Below are 15541 nucleotides of genomic sequence, written 5' to 3'. Positions count from 1 at the left end.
GACAATATGTGTGCGTGTGGCTCTTTGAGGTGAATGAATGAAGTGTTCGCCTTTCTTCTTCTTCCTTTGTGGAGCAGCCTGGCCAACAAGAAGAAAGCTCGACTTTCTCTTGGAAATTTGCTGGACAAAAAGCAAGCAAGCAAGGAAGAGGGCCGGGGGACATTTTCGTAAATTTTGTTTTTTTGGGCCAAATATATAAATAACGATTAAATCCTCCCCCCCCCCCCTCCCTCTGTCCTTTCCGAAAGGGCTAATAATTACAACAGAAAAAAATTTGAGGCTCTGTATTCAATTTTAATTATACTGTCACTGTTCTCTCTCTCTCTCTCTCTCTCTCTCTCTCTCTCTCTCTCTCTGTTTCTCTGCTTCTCCATCGATCGATCCTTCTCACAGACACAGATACAGACAGAGACCGAGCAAACCCTCCCATCTCCAATAGTTAGCTAACCTAAGCTGTGTCTCCTCCTCCTCCTCCTCCTTTCTCTGCGATTCGATCTTCCGGAAGGGGCGAACGAAGAAACCATCTCTGGTTTACATAAAATACACACTCATACACCATATGCCATTGCACCTCCTTTGAGCTGCCCCGCCAAGCTCTTTCCGCAAAGGTGCATCATCTATTTGTCCATTTTCTTCTCCTCTTAATTTCCGTGTACGTTTCAAATCTTCGTTTTTCTGCGCATTTTCTTATGTTGCATTTAGCAGAAACTCGCAGCTAATCCATCTTCGAGCTCGTTCTGGCTGAAAAGAAACGATTTCTTTCGGGTGCCATATAAAAAAAACTTAAAAGGGAACTGACACACAATATGAGAAAGAAAATCAGTAGAAACTTAGCAGCGACTCGGAGGATAATCCATCTTCATTTAGTTGATCCTGGAAGAAAAACTGTTAGTTGTCATAAGGTTTATATAGAAGCAAACATAACAGAATGCAGAGCAGCACATACCTATTTCCTGGTTTCCGATAAGCATAATCGCAGCTCTAGAGTTTATATTGACGCAGAAATTAGCAGAAAATTTTAGAAGAAATTCAAAGAATCCATCATTATTGAATTAGTTCAGTGTCACTCTATCAAAACTACAAATCCAGGATTTATGTTTCAAATTCTTCTTATTCCACCTCTTCCGCACTTTTCTCGGATTGGAACTGTGTGGATTTTGCATGGATTCTTAGCACTCATGTTACGGATTTACATATCCTTTAACAAGCAAACAATTTGAATAATGAAAAAGGATGCTCTTTAGAAGGTGTAAAGACAGCCGATGATATTGTAAATGCCTACAATATAAGCTGACCGTCCTCATCTCTTTTGTGATTATGAGATCACCATAAAATCAGATTATTGTATGTATTTCCATGTATGATGTGTTTTTTTTGTAGTAGACGAAGATATTTCTTTTTGGGAGAAACAGAGGATTTTATTTTGTAGTGGCATTCTGTTTGCTGAAAGGAGATTATGAATTGACAGACTATTCTGTTGTTAAACATCCTTATTTTTGAAGGTTTCTAAGGTCTCTTTGACCATGGGAGGTCAAGTTCAGCAGCCTAGCAATGCATCACAGTATGATCGCAATGGAGGCAATTTTCCTGGTTCATACACAGGAGGAGATGCAGCGGATGCTGCGATGACTAGGTGGTTGCAATCTGCAGGACTTCAACACTTGGCATCGCCTTCCATTGATCCACGTCATTTCCCGAACCTAATCCCACAGGTAAGCTCTCATTCAATTCCCATTGTAATGCTATGTTCTTATTATCACTGGAAGTGAGAAGCTATGCTTTGGATAATCAGCTATAGGTTCTCATTTTGTTTGCCATGTTTTCCAGAGTGGAACTATGAGATTCCACTTCATTGTAGGACAAGAATGATAGATGTTTCATTCCACTTTAAGAACAACTATATCTGATACATGGTATGAACTTAGGATGTGGCAAGGAATGGGAACTCGGATGAACGGAAAAAGCTGTTCCGACTGATAAGATCAATCAGTGGAGGGCTAGAGCCTTCCAGTGAACTATTGACGCCACCCCGATATTCATCTGGACGAAGGAATGGTGTAGATGGGCTGCCATCACCAGAGCTACAGGGAGAAATTGGAGGAGGGATTTTAGACCTACATTCGATTGATGATATTGAACTCTTAACTGAGGTGACATATGTTCCAGTACTATGTGCATGTGGTCATTCCAATGTATGCCATAACTACTTTAGCTCTGAATCTTCATACTTGATTGGAGAATAGTCATTTCAGTCTACCACAATATATTTGAAACAAGATATGTGCGCTTCAAAGCTAGAGGGACCTACTTTTTTATTTATTCAGATTGGCTAATATAGGAACCTCTTCTAGCTTTTCTAGATGATTATTAAAATTAGGATAACCTGATATATGCTACCTCTAATGACAATTCTCAGTTGTTTATATGGATTATGGACATTCTGATTTTTGAATCTTGATGGCAGGATGTCATGCATGAACCTTTTGAGGTTTCGCCATTTGTTGCTGTAACGGAGAAAGGATTTGATAATGAACCTGAGGTTCTTTGGTCTTTTAACAAGCCACTAAATAAGCAGAGAACAGAAAGTGAGAATAGCCCTATGAGAGCCTCTGTCTTTGAAAAGGATGTTCCTGGCAAAGACATATCTGCAGGACTTGCCAGGATAAGAGTTGTTGTAAGCATTATAATAATATTTGCTGATCTAGCATTATGATGCATAAATGCTGGTTTTATCTGTCCTTTACAAAATTGGCAAATGTTTGTCCCTAGGTTCGTAAACGGCCTCTCAATAAAAAGGAAATTGCTCGAAAAGAGGAGGACATTGTAATGATTGATAGCAATGGATTTTCACTTGCTGTGCATGAGCCCAAGTTAAAGGTAGCGGTTTTTCACTTGTATTTCAACAGGTTTACGGTAGTGGAAGAAATAGTCATTGAATCTCTCAAATATCTTAGAATTGGTTGATGTCATGGAGACCTGCGTAATTACAGTAGTGTTATTGCCATGATGAGAGGCATGTGTTAGAGAAGCATCTTTAAATTCTAACTTGTAGAATTGAATATGCATGGAATTATGGATAAGATGAATGGTTGCATACTTTTGTAATAAAATGCTGTTTCCATGCTCTTCATGTCTTTCACATTAACAGCAGAAAATTTGTCAGATGGGTGTTTTCTCATGAAGCATAAGAGTGATGTTCTTAAGATATGAATGCATTGAAAAACGAAAACATTGTATGCTAGGCAAATGTCTGTTAAGATGGAAATTAACCAATACATAAATACATTGCAGGTGGATCTTACAGCTTATGTGGAGAAGCATGATTTTGTGTTTGATGCTGTCCTTGATGAGCAAGTATCAAATGATGAGGTATAATATTGCCATTATCCCATTGTAATCAGTGGTGATTGATTCTGTGAGATTAAGGTCTACATTACATTGGATGAACAACAAGATGTGAAATCCAATTGTTATGAGTTACGGAATTGTGTTTTTTCTATTCTTATCTTTGAGTTTTTCAGTGTGCTAGCATCTGATCAGTCTTTCGTTGTCTTTAGGTCTATCGTGAAACTGTTCAGCCAATTATCCCCACCATATTTCAGCGTACCAAGGCAACATGCTTTGCTTATGGACAAACAGGTGTGCTACCAAGAGTTTTTTTTCTCTTTATCAGTGTACCGAGTTTTTAAATAGAAATTGTAAATGGTAAAAACTGATTGAATGTCCCATGTAAGTGCTCAATCAATGAAGTCCACATTATTTTCTTTGTGCTTGGTTCTGTCTCTGTCTGCATGTTTTTACTTCACATTTAAACATCATATGGCAGCCATCTTCTTCCTGCTCTTAAGACAACTCTCTCTTTCCTTAAAAGATCTGTGTTGTACATATCAGGGAGTGGTAAAACCTTTACCATGCAGCCTTTACCTCTAAGAGCTTGTCAAGACATACTGGATTTGATGCTACACCCAATGTACAGGAATGAAGGTCTTCAATTATGGCTTAGCTTCTTTGAGATATATGGTGGGAAGCTTTATGATCTTCTGACTGACAGAAGGTTTGTGCATGAAAAAAGTACTGAAGAGGTCCAAGGTAGTTCTAAGTAGTTTCTAATATTCCTTTGAATCAACAGGAAACTATGTATGCGTGAGGATGGCCGCCAACAAGTTTGTATAGTGGGGTTGAAAGAATTCCCTGTATCAAATGTTGAGGTTGTAAAAGAATATATTGAGAAAGGTAATGCGTCAAGAAGCACTGGATCAACCGGAGCCAATGAAGAGTCTTCAAGGTCTCATGCAATCCTTCAGTTAGTTATTAAGAAGCATTCTAACAAGAAGGACGAGAGAACGGGAAAGCTTGTAGGCAAGTTTTCTTTTATTGATCTTGCTGGAAGTGAACGTGGTGCTGATACTACTGACAACGATCGACAAACAAGGTTTCATAATTTTCTGATTTATTGAGAATTTTTGTGGTTTTATGATATATGTTTCATGTACTTAATATTTAACTTATCTTATTGTTGTCTGATGCATTGAACTTTTGTGTGGTTCTATAATACATATTTTGCATGCTTATTATTTGATTGATATTGTATTCTCTAGAATTGAGGGAGCAGAAATCAACAAAAGCTTACTTGCCCTAAAAGAATGCATTAGGGCACTTGATCATGAGCAAGGTCATATACCGTTCAGAGGAAGCAAGCTAACGGAGGTTTTGCGCGATTCTTTTGTTGGTGACTCTCGGACAGTAATGATTTCATGCATCTCTCCCAGCACTGGGTCCTGCGAACACACATTAAACACTTTGAGATATGCCGACCGGTAAGTGTTGTATATTTCTTTTACTAAATTTGTCTTCAAACCACATGTCACATTTACATTCCCATTCAACTTGTCTGAGGTTTAAACATGCATACCCGTTTTTAAAGAATTATCGAAGGCCCTCACCAAGGTTCAAACATGCATAGAAGTTATTGGTTGATGAGAGTCATGGGACTTCACATCTAGAGAAAAACTCTGAAATACCCGAGCATTACTTTATTTTCCCAATTTCCTGAGTTTTCAATATTTTTCCATATGATTGTACGAGGTCACCTCCCAAAAGAGAGAAAAGGGGGATGATTTGAACATATAATTTCTGAAGTATCATGTGTAATTTGAGAAAAAGGGGATGATGAATTGAGCATATAGTTGCTCAAATAGCACTCATAATTGATCTTTTGATGATTGACCAAAAGCATTTGGGGAAATATTGAAAATGAAAGGGCATTTAAGGTAATAAAGAACACACAGATATTTTGAAGCATTTCCCTTACATCAACCATCTTGCATGTCTTGAGGGAGTCTCAGATAAGTTGATGCATGTTTTGGAGGAGACTTTATTAGTTTTTGGGGACTTATCTAGGGTGAAGGGCCTTTCCAAGAATGGCAATGCAAAGAGAGATCCTAGTCCTAATATGGGATTACAGATGCAAAGAGAGATGGTTCCGAATTGTTTGGTGGAAATGGACAAAAGCAATGATTTCAGAGTTCCAGAACCTAGTAAAAATTCAGTGGATCAAGTAAATTGGCATAGTCAGGTTGTAGAGCAAAACAATTGGACGTCTTACCAGGGATCAATCCATGGAGATAATGTTATAAGTTCCTTTTTTGCCAATGAGAGGGATCGGCCTGTTGTCAGAGAGAGTGTGCCAAATTTTAGTCACCAATGGGACTCTGCTGTGAATAAAAATGAGCAGGACACGATCTCTCCTAGCAAATGGAAAGTAGCAAAAGATGTGAAGCCTCATAAACATGAGTCAGATCTATTAAACAATGATAACATCACTCTGAGAGGAAAGATGCCATTTAAGGATCAAATGATTTCAAGTGGATCCCAATTGAAATCCAAAGATACTTCTACTATGATGACCTCTCAAAATGGACATGATGGACGCATCAGTGCTATACTGGAGGTATGACATACATATGTTTTTTTTTGCATTTTATTCAAGGAACAGTCATGTATGGATGCAAATTTCTTGATGCTGTGCAACTTTGATAATGATTTATATTAGGAGGAAGAAGACCTGATTGGAGCCCATAGAGTGGAAGTTGAGGAAACAATGGAATTGGTTCGTGAGGTATTATCATCCCTCTATCCTTGGCGTGCTGCTTATTTTTGCGTATGATTATCACAGTTGATAGCCTCTCTGGTAAAGCATTATTTGGTTTCGTTAGCCTAAGCAATTGTCAAAGTTTTTCAAAAGCCTAACCCCAGGTGAATGTTAGATACATCGCAAATAAACATCAGTTATTTAGTGTCCTAGTTTCATTTATAGCTCCATCAAAACGGCAAGTACATTGATTAAAACCTTAGTTTGTCATTAATGTCCACTTTAACTGTACTACTTAAATATCTGTCTATTTACCTATAATTATGAAAACCAATTAGTTTCTTGTTTACATGTACCCAACTGGCCCTACCTGATCTGTTTTGTTTTGAATGGTATATCAACTTTAGTCACATATGCCTTCAAAGTTCAAAGGGTCCAGCAGTAGATGCAAATACGACCTTTATTCTTTCTTGCTGAAAAGTCTGTATTTGTTTGTGGTATTTAAGTGCGATTACATATCCGATTATTAACCAAAGAATATCCATGGCAGGAGATGAGGCTTTTAACAGAAATGGATCAACCTGGTAGCCGTGTTGACCGATACATTTCTCAGCTGAGCTATCTCCTGTCAAGAAAAGCAGCCGGAATTGTGAATCTACAAACGCGACTAGCACGATTTCAACGCCATTTAAAGGAACAGGAAGTCATGAGTCAACATAGATGATGATATGAATGCTAAATGCTCAATAATACGCTTTTTACTCTTTCCTTTGTTTTTGTATTCCAAGAGGATAAGAGGTTCTTTTTAAAAGGGTTTATGTAGTAGAAGAGGCACAATTATATCTTTCAATATGATGAGCTAGTGTTTGAGGCTGCAGACTGTAGCAACTCCAATGTTTGACAGGATGTGATAAACTGTTCGACTAAACAAAGTCAGCAGTTTGACTGGAACAAGTAAAGTAACTGTGAGTCCAGATCCTACAATAGAATGCGACATTAGAGGTATGCTTTGAGTCATATATTGACTAGGGAGTCTGAATTGGCACTCTCACATATTCCTTTCACAGATTTGGAGAGTCCTTGGGAAAAGAACCCATGAATATTATGTTTGCATGGAGAAGATTGCCATTTTGTACACACAATATCTGAGATATAAAGAGGTTCAAAGATATCAACGGAACATCATGTGGATTCTCATTTTAGACCTCTTGGATTTCTCCACCGAAAGAGCTAGTAAAGCGAACGAGGATATCTTGTGTATTGATATAATGTTATTCATTTCCTTTGATGTTATTGTATCTCTGGTAAGGGTTTGCCCCAAAATATTTCTTCGTATATTGATTAGAGATAATCTCATAGAAGAATTCTTGGTTCTTGTTCTAGCATATTTTTCTTGGTGATGCGGATATTCTAATAGATGGTATATCTAGATTTTCAAGAAGGCAATATATGAGATAAAGCAAGAAGAAATATAGTTTTGTGTTTTATTATAGCAATGTGACACATTGCTTTTGTTTTGCTTGTCTATGACTAGAATTAGATGTAATATATGTGAGTAGACTGTAGACTTATCATGATGATGGTTTTACGCGGATTTTAATACCAAGTCTAATTCATGTTTGCACAAATTTGGGTTTTAGTGTTACGTAGAAATATTGATGTAAATAATTTTGGTGTTGATTTATGTCTATGTAAATAATTTACAAGGATATGGCGGTGTGGATACCTTCAATCATCACCCCTTCAACAACATGATTACTTTTATCCTCACTTTAATTTCATTTGCTCCCAAGTTGCCGATTCTTCCTTTTAGATGGTGTTAATGTCAAATTCGTTTACCCTTTATTTATCGAGTCAACTTGAAGATATTCGGAATTGGTACATATCCAATTGACCATGTTCATCATTTTGTTAATTACCTGATTACTTACTCTTCCTAGTTGGATGAGTGTTAATGCTAAAATTTCTTTAACGTCTATACTTTTTTATTATTGAGAGAATTCCAAGATGTTTTGAGCTTATCAATACCCAATTTACTATGTTTACATGGTTTCCCCATGTCAATGTCAAAAAGAGGATTTTGATGTGTGCTATTATCAGTACCAAAAGTTCCAGATTGTGATAACAAAAGTAATGTAATAAGCCCATTCTTAATCTCTCTGCACTCAAGTAAAATTGTACATTAAGACATCTTTGGAATGTGTACTTGAAACTTGGTTCACTAGCCTTAACCATGATCTGTAAAATGCAAGTGTAAAATTCCTCTTAGAAGAATTTGTTCATGAAACCAATTGCGACTTCAATTGAGTTCCTCCTACAAATTAAGGACATCAATATGAGGATTGTTGGGATTTTTCATTTGATGAGAAGAAATAGATATCATAATCAGATTGTGCTTTCTTAGTGTCCGCTTTGATCTTGTTGCAGATGAAACATATTTATTCCATCACTTAAAAAGAAAAGCAAACAAAATATCTTGACATGTTCCACTTGGACACCCTATTAACCATGCATGCAGGTTTGGTAATTATGCCGAGTTACAACGATTTTAACCATGCAAAGTTCAACTCAAACAATTGTGCAATTAAAATGTATGACTAGATAGTTGTGATTTGATGGGTAAGAATTGTGTATTCATTAACTCTAATTACATTAAGTGGACAATTAATTAGACAATAATGTAGGGTTGTGCTATACGATTGGCAATAAGTTCAAGCCCATGAAGGTTATACGATGATGCAATCACGATTTCAATTTTGATATTTATATCGATTGTTGGCTGGAATCACTTAAAATAAATTTTGTTGAAGAGCCCATGAAGATTGTTGGTCGGAATCATGGGATCAGGATTTCTATTAGATATGCATACCTGGAGAAATTGAACCATAACAACAGGATTTTGGCAGCATTGGTTATCACAGCTAAATGGGCCTAAAAAACAACTGACTTTATATTTGAAACATTAATAAAACGATAGATAGGGAGAGAGAACAAATCATTATCAGAGCCTCACTGCAAACGATCAGATCCTCTCAGGAGATCCCCGGGCTGCGATTTAGGGTTTGGGTTTCGTGCAGAGAATTTATAAGAGGGAGAGGGAGAGAGCTGGGGATAGAATCACAATATGAAGTATCAGGAATTCTGGACTTCTCATCGCTTCTGCTTGGAAGAGTATTATTGGCGGAGACAGATAGGTGATCTGCAACCTCTTGCGTTTTCTCGACGAGTCGGTGGCTCTGAAGTATGTCTCATATCTCAGTCTTACTTTTAATTGCTTTTATTTTTGCTCAATTTTGTTTTCCTGCCTTAAACTCAATGTGTGTCTTTTCTTCTTTCTGCTTTCTAGTATTTTGCCTTGCGTCAAGCTCCTTCTTTTTTCCCAAAATAATAGAAATAAATAAAATTTAAATTCAAAATTTCCTTCCGTGCCTTAAGCTGCCTATTTTTTAAAAAAGGTTTTCTTTTGTGTTTTTTGCGTCTACTTTGATAATTTTCCCTCCTTGATTTAAATCGATGTTTTTGCCTATATCCATATTTTCTTTGTATTTTGTGTTTTTTACTCAAATTTCTCTCCATTCAAGTTGTTTTGGACTGTGCGATTTTTTTTTAATGTTCTTCATTGTAATGTTCAGCATATTTCTTAGAATTTCTGTTCTTTCAAATTGCTTGGATTTTTTATCTTACGCATTGCCTTTTATTTGTGTTCATCATGAGCGTCATTCCTTATTTATTCATCTGTTCCCAGTTTGTTCTTCTCATTTATTTTGCTTTCTATATTGAGGCTATCATCCACGTTGTAATCTTGTTATCATAGTTTAATATTGTATCCATCTACGATGTTGCAAGCTTGGGGGGGCATAGCTTTGGAAGGCTGCCTTCATTCACTAGAAAGTGGATCATATTTCTGAATGCATCAATTAGAAATACTTATAGAATCTCACAGATACATAAAAATATCTACTAAAGAGTTATAAATTTAGGATATTTTCCTCAATTCCAATTGTTTCTGTCTAGTGAAGCAGAAAATGTCTAGAGGTTAAAACAATCCCCAACTATTTCTAAAATTAGTGGGGATAGGTTGGAAGTGTGCCTCACAAAATTTCAGTATTTTCTTTAAGTGTTTGGCTGTTTAACTGAATCTCGGAAGCTTAAAATTTCTTTAGAAAATGAGGAATTGCCAAATTATTTACATTCATTAAACATTTGAAATTAATTTCCTATCAATTTCTACTTGCCACCATATAATTAGGCTTTCAGTTGTTTCTTTGCGTCTTGTTTCGTTAATCCTCTCAAATAGCTTCCATTTAGTCAAATGTTTTTTGGTAATGGGGTGAAATATTGCATGTGATTGCATCTCAGGCAAGTGTCTATTGCATTATAGACAAGTGTTTTAATACATGTTTTGTTTGTTAAGGCCTATAAATAGGCATTCCTTCTTTATGATTGAAACAGGGAAGATAAAAACATTTGAGAGAAATAAGTTTTCTTGAGTGCGTGTGTGGTGCTTTGCAAACAGCCAAGTCTGAGAGAGTGTGGAAACTGAAAAGTTTTTTAGGAAAGTAAGGTTGAGAGAAATTAGGAGTTTTCTCTTGTATTCCACTTTTAATCTGCTTAGATGAAAGAGTAATCTCCCTTCTGTGGATATCGGCAATTTTCCGAATTTCTAATGTCTCCTCTTTTATTTTGTTGTGTTTTGCTATTATTTTCCATATCATCTTTATAGACAGTATCACGACTTCTGCACAACACTTCTCAATCAAGTTATATGGAAAAATCGATAAATGTTTCTGACGTAAACATAATCAAATTGTTTTGTTCTCATGGTGCAACAGGATTTTATTCGTCATTTTGGACTCTACACTGAATTGCATGGCCATATGGGCTGTGTAAATACTGTAAACTTCAATCCTAGTGGTGAGATATTAGTTTCAGGGTCTGATGACCGAGAAATAGCCTTATGGGATTGGGCAGCAAAATCGAAGAGATTGTCATTTACATCAGGTCATGACGACAATGTCTTCCAAGCGAGAATTATGCCATTTTCAGATGACCGTATCATAATAAGCTGTGCTGCCGATGGCCAGGTCTTCTCTTGATGATCCAACCATCTTCATTGTTGATTTCATATATCATTGTATGTATTTTTCATTTTAACTATTTATTCATACGTACTTTTAACTGACAACTATGCATAATTTATCATTTAGTGCAGTTTTGTGCTTGGGAAGTTCCCTGACGAATACTAGTACTGAGATTGGTCTATATGGGGAATGGTAGATTGGGGTTTACTCCAGATGAAGAAAATTTCTGATTATAAAGCAGACAAAAAGACTTATTGTCATTCTATTGCATGACCATGAGCTCCACTTTTCGTGTTAATGTCCTTGAGTTGTTTGAAGGCAGTCTGCAAGGGATTCAAGCATAATCAGCTAATATGAAGGTGCTGTTAGGGGAGAGGGAGATGGGCATTCAGTTTTCTAAAGTTTCAAGTTGATGTTCTACTAGGGTTCACTGGAAATTTTATTTATCAAATGCCTCCACTTTGATTAATTTGATCTCATTGGAATTTCCTGAAGAGTTTGATTCTTTATTATGCATATTTATAAAAGGAACTTTTTCTCACAAATATTCTTGCATAACTATTAGTCTAGGTTGGATGCTCCCGACATTGTTCTCTGGTTTATGGTTCAGCAAGTGCTTTGTATATGAATATCTAGCATATTTATTTGATATATTCATGTCTCGTATTTTATCATTTTGTTTAGTTGACTATTATGAAGCTTTGTAAATAGTATGGGCTTCTTGACATTGACCAAAGATTAAAATGCAGGATATAATTTTCATCTGAAGTATTTAGAGGCTGTGGGTGCATGAAGGAGTCATTCCCCTTGGGAATAATAAGGGGGTATTGAAATGAACTTGTATGATAAAACTGTGTTGTTCAGAAGCTAACGCAGTTTACATATATATATATATATGCTTTAAACTTATAGGTGCGTCAAGCCGACATTTTGGAGGGTGGTTGTGTTGAAACAAAAAAGCTTGCGGAACATCGAGGTCGTGTTCATAAACTTGCAATTGAGCCGGGAAGTTCCCGTATGTTCATGAGTTGTGGTGAAGATGGCCTTATTCGTCGTGTAAGTGCTGTTGTGTTGTTTATTTTTATGTTTTCTTGATATTTTTCTAATTGATACATATCTGTGTAAATAAGAGCAGATCAGGCTTTTCTCTTAGTTGTTTAATTTTATGAGACATATATCAAAACGTGGGTGTTCTTGCATTTGAATTCCATTCTTTCCATTACAAATGGTGGGACATTAATCTGGTCATATCTGCATATACAAGAAGATACTCTGAGATTAGTATGGGTTTATAGACTAGCGTTCAGAAAGAGTGGGGAGATGGAGAGGGAGCAAGATTTTGATTTTGGTGTGCAGTTTGATTTGCGAGATGGAAACAACAAGGCCACTTTCCAGTGCTACACGTTGTCAGGCTCATCGAAGATGAGAAGACATCCAGTTCGTCTGAGTGCTATAGTTATAAACTCCAGAAATCCCAACTACTTTGCTGTTGGTGGCTCTGACAAGTATGCACGAGTATATGACATAAGGAAAGTTAATTGGGGTGAGCAAAGCAATGATGATAATCCGGTTACTAGTTTTTATCCTGCACACTTGAAAGGCAAGGGCTCAGTACATGTGACTGCGCTTGCATATTCTTTCCAGGAGGAGCTTCTCGTGTCATATAATGATGAACATATCTACCTCTTTGAAAAATTGGGGTCTTTTGAAAACATGCAAGATGATGAAAAGGGATGCATACCAACAAATGAGCTTCAGGTTTACCAGGGACATCGCAATGCACGGACGGTGAAGGGTGTAAGCTTCCTTGGCCCTAACACAGAATATGTTGTGAGCGGATCAGACTGTGGAAATGTCTTCATCTGGCGAAAGAAAGGTGCAAGTCTTGTGGCGCTTTTCAAAGGTGATACACAGGTTGTAAATTGCTTAGAGCCACATCCCCACATCACAGTCCTTGCAACAAGTGGAATTGATAATACTGCCAAAGTGTGGGCTCCAATTGTTGAAGATTATGTACCACTGCCAGTTGATGCAGAAAAGGTAATATAAAGTAATTCTAAGTAAAGAACATTTGAATGAAAATTAATTTTTCTAACACCCAATCAACAATGTGGTGCTTGAAACCACTTATCTGAAAGCCTTCTAGTGTAAGATCACATGGCCTTAATACAATCATAAAAAGGTCAACTAATTAAATAGTAATTAAAGTACATTTGAAGAAAGATCAATTTGGCAAACCTATCGCTTTAATAATGTAAAGTTTTCTTTGTGCCAGATCATGAAGATGAACCAAAGAGATAGAGAAGAAGGCTCCCCAAATCTGTCTGATATAATGCATGTATTGCGACTTCAAAGAAGACATGTACAACCAGAATTGGCTAGATGGTTCTCACGTAGAGATCATAGAACTGGTGAAGATGATGATGCAAACAACAATGAGGATGAGAGCACTGTGGATAACTACTTAATGGTCCTTTATAGGAATGCTAATGAAGGGTTAGAAGAAGAAGATGAGCATGTAAATATAAGGGAATGTAATGTAAGTTGAGGTTTGCTAATGAAAGGTCAAAAGAAGAAGATGAACTTGTAGATATAAGGGAATGTAATGTAAGTTGAGGTTGTGTATTCTAGGACTGCTACAACATAAAACTTCTACTTTGTGTTTGAAGTTGTTTGAGCAGAGCTCAAATTTGTAGAAACAATAAGTAATCTTTTTGTAACTTGTTTTTCTCCTTAGCTATGTTGTACAGCAATACGAGGCATCATAACAAGAAGAGGTTACTGAACAGCATGTAAATTCTTTTACACCAACGTGACCCTCTTGAGGTATTCTAATAAGAAAACAAGGTGTGTTCTGAAATTCTTGCATTATGGTGGAACATTTGTTATTTGAAACATCTTATCTCATCTTTTGTGAGTACTCAGTGCCATAGGAGGGGTTTCAATATGTCCACATTGGGGAGGCAGCTACCTGATAAGGAGCACTGTCTATCTTGATGAATGAAAACATCTGGCTTGCATTCTAAGATCATTACAAATTTGTAGCAGAATCTCAAGTCGAATGAAACTTATCTAGTATTTTGTATAGTGCTGAAAGGTTTATTCTTTAACTTCTGTAAAGTATATCATATTTCTTCTTCAGGGCATCTCTTTACTTTGTTAGCTGATAGCATTGTGCATAGTAATGTGTTGGGAAAGACTTAAAATATTTTAACATTTGGTAATAAGAGGCTAGAAGAACATTTATAAACTATGAATGATTGGGAGAAATACAGAAAGAAATATCAATGCATTTTCGAGGCCAAAGTGACCTGTAAGACCGAACGAGAGGTTACATCTTAAAATGTCTCATCCTTTAGAATGACAAACTGAAATCTAGTTGTCTAAGTGGGTAATATTTTAAACATAGATAAATTGAAGCTTATGCCTTCAAAAATCTCTAGCATGAGCTACTTCGTGATGGAGACATCTTTGAAGTGAGGAAGCACCTTTCTTGCTAGGTGATAGTTATCTCTATTGCTTGATGATAACTTTGAAGGGACTAGTTTAGATGGTAATGGCTTATGTGCATTGCTTATGGCCTTTAATTGGTTACATTCTTGTCCTCCAATAACGTCTCTTGGCATTTTGAGTTCTAGCAAGAATAGCCCCAAGTAATGGTTTCACTTGCTTATTTCATAAAGAATATTATAATGGAAGATTTTTTTGTTTTAATTCCATCCCTTGAGGGCACAATTTGCAAATCCATTCTGGCATAGATTTGTGTGCATGCTTGCCTAAATCTCTAACTAATTTGAAGGGGTCTTGTGGTGCCCTATCATTCAATAGAGTGCATGAGCTAGACGTGTGTTTATATAAGGTGTTATAATAAATTCATGTTATGATGTGTGTCAACTTTCTACCAAGAAGTTTTGTGGTGTTGATTTATATTCTTTCAATATCTAGTTTAATGATATAAGTATGGATCACTCAGTTTGTTTCCACGGTTTAAAATTCAAATGTGGAGAATTCAAGCTATGTTAGAATCTGGGTAGTGTTCATACTTATGCCATGTAATTGGAAACATGCTTGCATTTCAACTCACTAATAATCATTATCTCCATGTTTAACAAGTTTTTTTTATGATATAAGTGCCAATCTTGAGTGTTTTTGTTCTGGAAGTTTCCAACTTCCAAGTCTATTTATTAGATATTGATCATTGATTAAAATAATGCCTCATTCAATATTAGACTTTATATCATGGAGCACGAATGCTTTGCTCTTTATCATGTGGGCACTTGTTTAGAGTCTAGACTAAAGGTCTTTCCAAATCTATTCCCAAGTATGTGCCCTACAATGGATTTGTTCTTTAATTTCTAATGTAGAGAAG

At 36.4% G+C, this 15541-nt stretch overlaps 2 protein-coding genes across 2 annotated transcripts; both read left to right on the top strand.

The window, feature by feature from the left end:
* The first annotated feature begins 488 nt into the window (after positions 1-488).
* LOC147861552 (kinesin-like protein KIN-13A) lies at positions 489-7473 on the top strand. Its single transcript, XM_087322142.1, has 13 exons — positions 489-608; positions 1503-1712; positions 1926-2150; positions 2465-2674; positions 2770-2877; positions 3292-3369; positions 3558-3639; positions 3892-4054; positions 4130-4432; positions 4599-4817; positions 5401-5950; positions 6053-6118; positions 6642-7473. The coding sequence occupies exons 2-13, from the start codon at positions 1524-1526 to the stop codon at positions 6813-6815; spliced, it is 2367 nt and encodes a 788-aa protein (XP_087178268.1). The 5' UTR covers positions 489-608; positions 1503-1523; the 3' UTR covers positions 6816-7473.
* A 1586-nt stretch (positions 7474-9059) lies between these two features.
* On the top strand, positions 9060-14032 carry LOC147861551 (uncharacterized). Its single transcript, XM_087322143.1, has 5 exons — positions 9060-9332; positions 10924-11175; positions 12085-12228; positions 12529-13212; positions 13448-14032. Exons 1-5 carry the CDS (start codon positions 9216-9218, stop codon positions 13718-13720), a joined length of 1470 nt encoding a protein of 489 aa, XP_087178269.1. The 5' UTR covers positions 9060-9215; the 3' UTR covers positions 13721-14032.
* The last annotated feature ends 1509 nt before the right edge of the window (positions 14033-15541 follow it).

Source organism: Azolla caroliniana, unplaced genomic scaffold (genome assembly GCF_043228905.1).
Source record: "Azolla caroliniana isolate FFs.n. ecotype wild unplaced genomic scaffold, voAzoCaro1.0.p SCAF_7, whole genome shotgun sequence".
NCBI lineage: Eukaryota > Viridiplantae > Streptophyta > Polypodiopsida > Salviniales > Salviniaceae > Azolla > Azolla caroliniana.
This window is presented reverse-complemented; position numbering and strand designations above follow the sequence as displayed.